The 11,823-nt window shown below is 51.5% G+C and overlaps 1 protein-coding gene across 1 annotated transcript; it reads right to left on the reverse strand.

The window, feature by feature from the left end:
* Positions 1–3,283: 3,283 nt before the first annotated feature.
* On the reverse strand, positions 3,284–4,838 carry HOXB1 (homeobox B1). Its single transcript, XM_008057081.1, has 2 exons — positions 4,195–4,838; positions 3,284–3,737 (listed from the first exon to the last, which is right to left on the reverse strand). The coding sequence occupies exons 1-2, from the start codon at positions 4,760–4,762 to the stop codon at positions 3,409–3,411; spliced, it is 897 nt and encodes a 298-aa protein (XP_008055272.1). The 5' UTR covers positions 4,763–4,838; the 3' UTR covers positions 3,284–3,408.
* Between the last annotated feature and the right edge of the window lie 6,985 nt (positions 4,839–11,823).

An 11,823-nucleotide genomic window follows, 5' to 3' on the forward strand; every position in this document is an offset into this window, starting at 1 on the left:
AATATATATATATATTTTTAGTTGGAGTCTCACTCTGTTGCCCAGACTGGAGTGCAATGGCATACTCCTGGCCACCGCAGCCTCGACCTGCTGGGTTCCAGCTATCCAAGTAGTTGGAACTACAGGCGAGCAGTACCACGCCCAGCTAAGTTTTGATTTATTGTAGAGACGAGGTCTTGCCAAGTTGCCCATGTGAGTCTTGAACCTGTGGGCTCAGGCAATCCACTCGCTTTGGCCTCCGAGCCCAGTCATAAAATACTTAAAAAAAACTTTTTTAAAATGGAGATATTGTTCAAGATTTGGGAAATGGGGGTGTGGGAGTAGAGAGCTTTCAAATTTTGCAAAAACAAAAAAAAGTACTTTCAGATCTCCTGGAAATATCATCTCTCCCCTCCCCAGGACTGTGAAAAAAAACAGCAATCTGAGAGGCATGAAGGCATCTGAAGCAGTTTGGCGTCTATTCTGAAAAGTCAAACAACGAAGACCATCTAATTTAGTTCAGTGAGAGCAAGATGTGTTTTTGTTTACCATGGCATCCTTTGTAATTTATGATAGGAAAGTACCCAGTGATCTTTTCTTTCTCCAAATAAATGTCTTCCATCTAGACCTGTGTGGGGTCTCAGCTTGGAAGTGGGATTACATAGGACAGCACAGGGCTAGGACTTCTGCACCCAAAGGAGGTGGCAGGCTCAGATTCATTGTGGATTATTTTGAGCCTGCCTGTGTTAACAGAGAATCGATTTGCCCCTCACCCTTCCCTGGGGGACTATGATGGCTCCTTCTGCTAAGACCAAAAATCAAAAGGACCAGCCTTCCCCTTTTCCTCCTGGCCCCTCTGTCACGCCTTCCCCAGGACATGTCAGCCCCAGTGGGAGAATCCTTTCCACCATCCTTAGGGTCCAGCTTTGCTGGCCACTGCTCCTTCCTCCTCCTCCCTGCTCACTTGTTCCATGTATGGAAGACCCACAAACACCCCAACTAGAAGTCTCTACTGGGGCATGGCTTCAAGCAAGGGGGGGGGTTGCCTCCACAGACCCTCACTCCGTCCCCTATGTCAAGGTGACCCTTTTGGGGAAGCCAAACTTGGTGGCAATTTCAATTAAATGCAGAAAAGCAGTTAATAGATTTTTTTTTTTAAGACAGAGGGCAAGACACCAGCCTCTGGGAAACCTGGGCTGCTCAGGCAACACACTCCTCCTGCTCTCCAGCTGGGCCGCACATTATTGATGTTACCTCTCCTATAATGACACCAATTTCATGAAAAAGTCAATGCTCAGTGTGTCTTACACACGCTTCTAGTCCAAAGTTCCCTCTCCTCCTTTGAAAGGAATAGACGTGGGGAGGTTGAGGATAACCGCGCCTTGGTCGCCTCCCCCTTCCTCTCCCCTGCTGTCCTGGCCCCCGGGCCTGTGAACTCCCGGGATAAACCAGGGCCTGAAGGCCCGTGGCCACATCGACGGCACCGCGGGGCCAGTGACCGATGGCGATGGGGGTTTGTTGACTGCTGCGGAGCTTCCTGAGCCCGCCCTACCTCCCCCCATCGTCGACCAAAGGTTTACCAGTGGGACCCGCCAGAGACAATGGCGGCCCCCCGCGGGCGCGCTGTTAGCTTGTTTGGAAAGACCCCAGGCGCTTCGAGGTAAAAAGGTCAGCGCAGGATTCGGGTTTACCTCGGCCTCCTCCGCTCACCCCCAGGCAGTCCTCCAACTTTCCCCCAACGCTTTTCCCCTCCCCCATCGCGGGCTCCCCTCCCCTTCTCCCGTACCCTACCCCGCCTCGACCCTTCCACGGCCACGTCCTTCCTACCGAGGGCATTCACCTTGAGCCCCTGTAGAAAGGCTAATTTATTTAGACTCTCAGCCTTTCGGACCCCGACGGCGCAGAGTGGCTGGGTGGAAGGGCGCTGGGGCGGGGTAGGGTGGAGTGGGTGGGTTAAGCTGTGTGCCAATCTGGAGTTTGTCAGCAGTCCACGAAATCTATGCCAAGCCTGGCTCTGGGCAGGAGGGAGGGAATATATTGAGGGAAAAGGAAAGGGGTAGTGTTCTGTCACCTCCCCCCACCTCGTCTTCTTTCTGCCCTCCCAACAGATCGGCTTCTCTTCTTCCTGTCTTCCTCTCAAGGCCCTCTGGGAATTGTCCCAGCCTAAACCTTCTTCCTCCGTGCCTTTCTGGGTTCCCCCAGTGACCAGTGGACTGGCTGCTGTCAGGCCTGGGTGCCTGGGACCCAATTTTGCTCAGGCCCACATTCAGTAAGTCCTTCTCTTTATCCAGCTGAGCTCTTAAAGTTGAGTACTCTTTCCTCACCTCATTCCCATGACTCACGGAGCACGAGGCCTCCTGTAACCCTAGATAGAGGAGCAGAAGCAGGCAGGAAGAGGGGAAAACACAGACTTTATTGAAATGAGGTAGTTGGAGGTACAGAGAGAACCCTGCTTGCTTGGGGTTCAGGTTTCCACAAACTGAGTGGCGCCTCCACTGTCTCCAAGGTTCAGAGAAATGTCTGCAGCTGCTGGGAGCCCTCTCTATACCTGGGCCTCCCTGGGCTGCCCACAGGGTTAGGGGTGGGAAAGGGGCAGAGGGTCCTGGGTTTTCTAGGAGGCAATAAATAGGGGAGGAGCTAGTGGGGGCGTGCCTGCACCTTCCTGGTTGAGGCTTGCTGGGGGCAGGCCTCGCACAGCGTTCCAGAAGTCTCCAGAGTACCAAGTTCCAAAACGCTTTGGTGATTTAGTGATGAGGTCGCTGGTGGGAGGAGGCAGGTCTCAGAAAACAACCTCTGGAGGCTGCATTAGTGCAATACAAATGTGCCAGGAGAGGGTTAATAGGGTTAAATGGGAGGGGGGCTTTTTGGTCTGTCACAAGGCAGCTGGTGCTATTGTAAGGTCTGTGGTGACTGGATTAAAGATTGGTAATCATTGGCCTGCACCCAAAACCCCTCGCACACAAGAAATTTCAAGGCCATCTCTCTGTCCCGGGCCTAGAAGGGGGAGTTAGGATGAGAATGCGCCAGGAGAATACTCAAGCTCAAAGGCACTGAACTGAATTCAAAAGTTAGGAGGGCAAAGAGAATCAATCCAAGAGGGTGTGGCTGGCTCAGCCCCCAACCACATGTGGTAGGTGAGAGGATCCCCAGATCAAAGGCAGAAGCCCTTCTCTCCGCATCTGACAGGTTCAGTGCTTCCCAGGCCTCTGATCCTGTAGGGTCCTTAGTCATCAGTTCCCCACCTAGAGCTGAGAAAAATGTTTCCCCTTTCCCCCTCCCCCCAGGCAGCCCTAAATTGGGCCCCAGCCTTGGAGAGGATCACCAAGACAGTGAAACCGAGGCCTCAGCTTGGGGACAGCCTAGGAGAGGGCTGGACCGAGGCGCTCCAGTGCCTAGAAGCCCCGTCGGTCGGTCGGTCGTAGGTTCAGTTCAAGAGGTGACAGAACTGGGCGAGGCTTCCGGGGAGGTGCACGTTGACTGGTCCGAGGCATCTCCCGCGGCCTCCTTGGGGCAGCCTGGTGGGGCCGGGGGCATCCGGCCTCCCTCCCGCTCGCGCTTCTTCTGCTTCATGCGCCGGTTCTGGAACCAAATCTTGACCTGTGTTTCATTGAGCTCCAAGGTGGCTGCGATCTCCACCCTCCGGGCCCGGCTCAGGTACTTGTTGAAGTGGAACTCCTTCTCCAGCTCGGTCAGCTGCCGCGTGGTGAAGTTGGTGCGGAGGCCGCCCGGAGGGCCCAGGCCCAGCTCCGACACCTTAGCTAGGGGCGGGGCGGGGAGAAAGGCCATGTCAGTCTTCTCACCTCTCTCTGCTTCCCCTCCCTCCCGAGGCAGCTCTGTGCCTTCATGCACCAATCTGTCCAACTTCAGTTTTCAAGGTTCCCAGGATCACCAGGCACTCCCCCATAGTGACCCCCAGATCTGGAGCTGCCTCCCGGTACTTCCATTCCTCCCACCCCGACACACACCAGGTCCTCGCGCTGCGCTAAGTGCCCAGACCTGGAAGTGGAGTGTGTACGGAGACTTCCTCTTAGGGGTGACTGGGGGCGTGCTGGGTGGGGAGACCTCACCTGACCTGAGACGAGGTGGAGCGCGCTTACCTACCTAAACCAAGGTGGCTGAAAGAGAAGAACCCAGCCCAGGCCCAGGACACCTCAGCGCAGGGGCAGCTGAGCTGCTTTGGGCCCCGGGGAAGGGGTGGCCACATCGGAGCCCTACCTGTCTTGGGTGGGTTTCTCTTAACCTTCATCCAGTCGAAGGTCCGGGCCGTGGGGGTGCTGGGTTCTGACGGGCAGGGAGCTTCCTTGTCCTCGGAGAGGAGATCAGTGTAGGCCGGTGCAAAGCTTGCCGTCTGCTCGTTCGTGTAACCGGGCTGCGGCGGAGGGTAGGGCCCCGGGCCCGCCGCACCCGCTGCGTAGCCGTCGGACAAGCCCCCTAGCTGGGCTCCGTAGCTCGAGGGGTGGAAATAGCCTCCGTCTCCTTCCGACTGACCCAGAGGGTAGTACTGGGAAGGCCCGTAGCCGGGGCTGCAGGTGGCCGGCGCGTACCCGGAGGGCGCAGAGCTGGGGAAGGGCACCCCCAGCGCCGGAGGCGGCTGCTGGGCTGAATAGCCCGAGTTCTGCTGCAGCGCGGGGCTCGGCAGCCCCCCGCCATAGCGGCCCTCGCCTGCGTAGCTGTCAACGGCCGGGGCCGAGCTGGGGGGAAAGGAGGTTGGGGCGCTGTAGGCGCTGGGTCCCCGGTTACAGAGTGGGTACTCTAAGAAGGAGTTCATCCTATTATAGTCCATGCGACGAGGCCGCGGGAGGGTCGGCCCGTTTGGGGGAGACACCCTCTTGCCCTACAACCTCTCGGCAGTATGTCACAGCGCTGAGGCTTTCGTCCATGGCCTGGCCCGGCGCGCCTGGCCCGGAGCTCCCCTCGGAAGCGGGTAGGGAGTGGGGGTGGGGCACATGTGATCTCTCCCAGGCCAATGGGCTAAGCGGGCCAGAGTTTGGCAGCCCCAGCGCCCATCCATCACCCCCCAAGCATTAGCATGACAAAGACACTTCAATCACCCGCAGCCCATCCATCTGAGAGCGACATGGAAGCGTCAAAAACATCTTTCTTCAAAGACTTTTGGAAAGAAGGGACCAGAGGGAGAGGGGGGTAAAGTTAGAAGAATATTCAAGACTTTCCTCCCTTCCCAACCCCCAAGGCCTTCAATAGGCTCCGGGGTTATTAGATTTGGACAAATTCAACCCAGCTGCCCCTCAGTCTTCCCACCCCTCGATGAAACCTTCCCCCCAAGGCTGTAGACCCGGAGGTGGGGAAACTAGCCCCCTTACTCTGCCCAGAACTCCTGCTCCCTGTTTCTTTCTCTTGGTTTGTCTTGGGGTGATGGGCTAGGGCGGCCGGGTGAGGTATGTTATCTTGGGCCAAATGGATGACTGTGAAGGGAGGGAGGTGCAAAAACACCTAAGGGTGTGAGGCAGGGTCTAGAATCTAGAGGAAGAATTCATTCTGCCAGGGGTGGGGAAATGGCATTTCAGGGAACAAGACAGGACTACAGAAACATGGAGAAAAGCATGAGAAACGCCCCACTCCTCTCTCTATCTCTCTGCATAAGCGCTCCCGCCTCATTCACACATCCATTTCTCTCCCTTAGCCTTTCTTTATATTCTCTCTGTCTCAATCCATCTCTCTGTTCGTTCATCTTTCTCCATATTTATATTCGTTCCCTACCTATCCATCAACTCATCTCTCTAGATGTATTTATCCTCTCTCTAGCCATCCATAGCTGTAGCTGGCTCACTCACTCAGACTTAAATAACTCCCTATAACTCTCCAGAGAGCCACAATGAGCAGAGTTAGGTGATGTTTACAGGAGGGTGAAGAGGAGGGGACTTTTTATTCACTTCTTGACTGTTGAAAACTGGTGGAGATCCTGCATTCTTCTGATTTCATTCCACCCCTCTCTCCTTCATCACCCTCCACTACCTTCCCAAAAAAAAAAAAAAATTCTAAGCCTCAGATACATAAATTCAATACCAGCTAAATCCTAAAGATGACTCCAATTTTCAGTGCATTTTCTAGAATTGATAAAGGGAATGTGCTCAGAGAGTGGGAGACCCTGAGGCTATGAATTCTCAGGAGTGGAATCTCGCCCCTTTCTGCTGTGTGTGTCTGTTAGGGAGGAAACAGGAAGTACCTTCTTCCTCATTCTCTCAGACCCCAGACTCGGATGAGACTGGCAAAGAAACCCTTAGGTAGAGCCCATTGATTCCCCTCCTCCTCGGGACAGGCTTAGGACAAGAGCTTGGCGCAAACCAACACCCACACTCATTTGTAACCTGTCAGGGTGTCTGCCTGGCCGGAGGCCTGGGGCCGGAGCTAGGGCAAGTCCATGAGGGCAAGAGTTCAGGGAGGCATCTCTGTAAACAACTGAGCTCAGGAGAGGAAGAAGGAGCAGGTGGGGCCGGTTTGAGGAGGGCTCTGCAAACTTCTCAGGTTTCCCTGCCCTAGCGAGGGCAGGGTGAGTAGCCATCCTTCTCCAGAGGATCCCAAAGTTGTCTCCCTCAGTCTCAGTGGCGCGCCATCTTTGTCTCCCATTCTGCCTTGCTTTGCTTGTCTTTCTGTAGAGTTGCCCCTCCTGCTTTCTGTTCTGTAGAAAACATCACACTGCATTTCCCTAAGAACTGTGGAACTGGTTTAGCCCCTAACTATGAAAGAGCTCAAAGCATGTCACAGAACCCTGTCCTCTTTCCCTCCTCATGTGTACTCTTCTTCAGACCCTGCTTCAAGTTGGGGGAGGGAGCCCAGTTGGTACCTTCTTTAAGAGAGATGCAATGGAGAAAGTGAGACAATGTTCACTTGCCCAAGGGATGAGGGAAGACAAAGGAAAGGAGAATTGAGACTGGGAGTAGAGATGACCTACAGAGAGATTAAAAGGATAACTGAGGTGGGAGCAAGTTTGTATCTTTCTTTTTTCTTTTCTTTCCTTTTTTGAGTTGGAGTCTCACTCTGTCCCCCAGGCTGGAGTGTAGCGGCACGCTCATGGCCATCGCAGACTCGATCTCCTGGGCTCAGGTGATCCTTCCATCTCAGCCTTCCAAGTAGCCGCTGGAACCACAGGCACACGCCAACAGGCTCAGCTAATTTTTTGATATATTGTAGATACAAGGTCTCGCCAAGTTGTCCAGGCTGGTCTCGAACCCCTGGGCTCAGGCAATTCTCTTGCCTCCACCTCCCAAAGTGCTGAGATTACAGGCCTGAGCCACTGTGCCTGGCCAGCTTGTATCTTTCTATTTCACTTTTTTGAGGGAGGGATTTGTAGATGTTCCCAACTTTCTCGTCTCATTTTCAGACGTCTTCCACAGAGGTTGAGAGACCTTTGGAAAAGGCCTTGGGCGGAGGAAACTAGGGTTTGTCTTCTAACCCCAAATTTGAGCTAGGCCTATGTTTGATCTGGCTGCCCTGCTTCTGAGAGACTTGAGACTTCACTTTCTACCTATTCCTCATCCTATGGGGAACCTTCCACCTCCATCCTTTGTCCTCCTAATTAAGAGAAAAAATTCAGATCTACAGGAAGAAGTAAATTCCAAGTTAGCTTAATAACACAGCACAAATCGGCCACTTCTTTAATCCTAGCACTTTGGGAGGCTGAGGTGAGGGGATTGCCTGAGCCCAAGGGTTCAAGACCAGCCTGGGCAACTTGGTGAGACCTCATCTCTACAATAAATATTTTAAAATTAGCTGGTCATGGTGGTACACACCTGTAGTTCAGGCTACTTGGAAGACTGAGACAGGAGAACTGCCTGAGTCCAGCAGGTCAAGGTTGCAGCGAGCCATGGTGGTGCCACTGCACTCTAGCCTGAGTGACAGAGTAAGACTCAAACTCAAAAAACAAAGAAACAAACAGCACAAATCTCTCTGGGAGTTGGGAAAAATGTATTCCCCCTATAACAACTGAAGTGACCGATAGTCTGTTATTAAAGACAGGAGGAGGTCGGGCTCAGTAGCTCAGCCTGTAATCCTAGTACTTTGGGAGGCCGAGGCAAGTGAATTGCTTGAGCCCGCGATTAGAGACTGGTCCAGGCAACTTGGCGACACCTCTTCTCCACAATAAATAAAAAATTAGCCGGGTGTGGTAGCGCACATCTGTAGTTCTGGCTACTTGGACGGCTGAGACAGAAGGATCGCTGAAGCCCAGCAGGTTGATGCTGGGGTGGCCGTGAGCATGCCATTGCACTCCAGTCTGGATGACAGAGTGAGACTCCAACTAAAAAAAAATTAATGAAAAAAATAAAGACAGGAGGAAAATGCCGAGGCAAAAGTGCCTCAAGTTGGCTGGGCACGGTGGCTCACACTTATAATACCCGTACTTTGGGAGGCCAAGGTGAGAGGATTGCCTGAGCCCACTGGTTCGAGACCAGCCTGGGCGACTTGGCGAGACCTCATCTCTACAACAAATAAAATATAACTAGTTGGGTGTGGTGGCACATACCTGTAGTTCCAGCTACTTGGAAGGCTGAGGCGGAAAGATGATCACCTGAGCCCAGCAGATCAAGGCTGCGGTGGCCCTGAGCGTAACGCTGCACTCCAGCCGGGCAACAGAGTGAGACTTCAACTCAAAAAAAGAAAAAAAAAAAAGAGTGCTTCAAGTGGTACTGTCAATTGCAGTGATTGTTTTGGCCTTAGTTCTCCAAATGCACTAGGCTCTCCAATTCACCCCAGTCTTGCCACTTTCCCTTGTGTAGCTGGTCAGTACATCAAAACTTCCCCAGATTCTTGCTGGCTCTCCCAGCCCCAGCCAAAAGGACTGGGAGGACCAAGCAACATGACTTCCTAGCTTCCCAGTCCCCTCCTTCTCCTTAAAAGAAGCTTCGCTGGCTGGAGTAACTTTTTGACTATAGGATTTTTGGTTGACCATATTAAATTCACCAGAGAGGATCTGAGTGCACTCAACACCAGAGTGAACTAAAATTGATTTCCTAGTTTGTCTGAATGGCTTATACATATAAGAGAGCAAGGAGACCAGGTGTGGTGGCTCATACTTGTAATCCCAGCACTTTGGGAGGCTGATCATTTGAGCACAAGAGTTTGAGACTAGCCTAGGCAACATAGCAAGACCTCATCTCAGCCGGGCTTGGTGGCTCAGTCTATAATCCCAGCGCTTTGGGAGGCTGAGGTGAGTGGATTACCTGAACCCACGGGTTCGAGACCACCCTGGGCAACTTGGTGAGACTTCATCTCTACAATAAAATAAAAAAAAAATTAACCAGGCATGGTAGAGCCTGCCTGTAGTTCCAGCTACTTGGAAAGCTGAGGCAGAAGGATCGCCGGAGCCCAGCAGGTCGAGGCTGCAGTGGCTGGGAGCGTGCCACTGCACTCCAGTCTGGGTGACAGAGTGAGACTCCAACTCAAAAAAAAAAAAAAAACAAAACCCTCATCTCTACAAAAAATAAAAAAATTAACCTGACATGGTGGTGCACACCTGTGGTCTCAGCTACTCAGGAAGCTGAGGCAGAAGGTTCACCTGAGTCCAAGAGATTGAGGCTGTGGTGAGCCATCATGGTGCCACCATGCTCAAGTCTGGATGACAGAGTGAGATCCCAACTCAAAACAAAAAGAGAGAAAACAAGGAGAACATAGGCAAGTTTAGAACTGAAATGATCTGTGAGGGTTTTCATTCCTTATCACACTGAGAATGCAGGCAGAGAAACCACTGTCCCCAAAATGAGTATATGTTAGAAGTTTAAACCGGCCAGGCTTGGTGGCTCAACCTGTAATTCCATTTTGGGAGGCCGAGGTTAGTGGATTGCCTGAGCCCACAGGTTCTCGCCTGGGCAACTTGGCGAGACCTCGTCTCTACAGTAAATTAAGAAAATAATCAGCCGGGCATGAAAGCACACGCCTGTAGTTACGGCTACTTGGAAGGTTGAGACGGAAGGATCACCGGAGCCCAGCAGGTCGAGGCTGCAGTGGTCGGGAGCGTGCCACTGCACTCCGGTCTGGGTGACAGAATGAGACTCCAACTCAAAAAAAAAGAAGTTTAAACCTCAGGTGCTGGTCCTTTTTTGTGGAGGAAGCTGCTTTGGGTGGAGACTCGGCAGGAGCAATCTAACAGTTATTCCATTAGGTCTTAAATGTCTCTATCTCTTCTCCTCAGCCCAAATATTGGGAGACCCAACCCAAGATCAAAGGTTGAAACTTAAAAACTAAAAGGATATTCAGGGTTGTAATTTTTCACTCTAAGAGATGGCTAGAGGCTGGGCACAGTGGCTTATGGCTTTAATCCCAGCATCTTGGGATGCCAAGATGGTAGGATTGCCTGAGGCAAGGAGTTTGAGACCAGACTGGACAACTTAGCAAGACTCCACCTCTACAAAAAATAAAACATTAGCTGGGTGCAGTGGCAGGCACCTGTAGTCCCAGTGACTTCAGAGCATGAGGCAGGAGGATCACTTGAACCTAGGATTTCAAGGCTACAGTGAGCTATGATTGCACTCTAGCCTAGGTGACGGAGAGACCCTGTCTCAAAAAAAAGAGAGAGATGGTTTTTGGATACTGTTGAGGAAGGATGTAATCTGAATTCAGTATTGTTTCTTTTAATGCAAGGTAATTAAGCTGTTGTGAATCTGGTTGAGAACCTTAGCTGTGGGTGGTACATGTTCTAATGGGATGAATACTAGGTTTGGGGCCAGAATACTTGGGTTCAAACCCTTGCATGACCATTTCTTAGCACTATGATCCTGGACAAGTCTCTTGACCATGAGTCTCAGCCTCAGAGAATAAGAATGGGTTTAATACTACTTATTTCACTGCCTTGTTAGTAGGATTGAGCAGAGAAGAAAATATAAACCTGCCGGGCTCGGTGGCTCAGCCTGTAATCCTGAGCTTTGGGAGGCTGAGGTGAGTGGATTGCCTGAGCCCGCGGGTTCGAGACCCGCCTGGACAACTTGGCGAGACCTCATATCTACAATAAATCAAAAAGTTAGCTGGGCGTGGTAGCGCGTGCCTGTAGTTCCAGCTACTTGGGAGGCTGAGGCGGAAGGATTGCCGGAGCCCAGCAGGTCGAGGCTGCAGTGGCCAGGAGCATGCCACTACACTCCAGTCTGGGCGACAGAGTGAGACTCCAACTCAAAAAAAAAAAAGAAAATATAAACCTTAGAGAATTCTCTAAATGTATGATATTAACCTTACGTACACATTCTGAAATAGGAGAGTCGGTCTTCTGGTTTGTTTTTTGTTTTGCTTTGAGTTGGAGTCTCACTCTGTCACCCAGGTTGGAGTGCAGTGGCATGCTCACGGCCTCCCCAGCCTCGACCTGTTGGGCTCAGGTAATCCTTCCACTTCAGCCTTCCAAGTAGCTGGAATCACAGGTGGGTGTCACCACACCTGGATAATTTTCTGATTTATTGTAGAGACGAGGTCTTGCCAAGTTGCCCAGGCTGACCTCAAGCCCCTGAGCTTAGGCAATCCTCTTGCCTCTGCCTCCCAAAGTGCTGGGATTACAAGCGTGAGCCACTACATCTGGCCATACTTCTGTTTTTTAATATAGCTAGTATAATAAATAAGGAAATATATGCTAGGAGAATAGCATATGTGCTATATTTTCCTGAAACATACTGCCATGTATTGTACAATATATACTTTATCTTATATAAATTTATTGGGAATTGAGAAAGTTGACTCTGTTTAGGCAAAGGTTTTCTTCTAAACTGAAGGTTTTTTTAAAAACGAAAGCCTAATATTTTATATCTATAAATAGCACAAATGATTAAAATTGCAGCAAAAAGGTTTGAGGTTGGATCTTAGAAAGAACTTCTTGATTTTCCAAATATTTGGGAAATGCTTTTTAGGAAGGAT

Source organism: Carlito syrichta, unplaced genomic scaffold, assembly GCF_000164805.1.
Source record: "Carlito syrichta isolate Samal-C Ts95f unplaced genomic scaffold, Tarsius_syrichta-2.0.1 Scaffold302718, whole genome shotgun sequence".
NCBI lineage: Eukaryota > Metazoa > Chordata > Mammalia > Primates > Tarsiidae > Carlito > Carlito syrichta.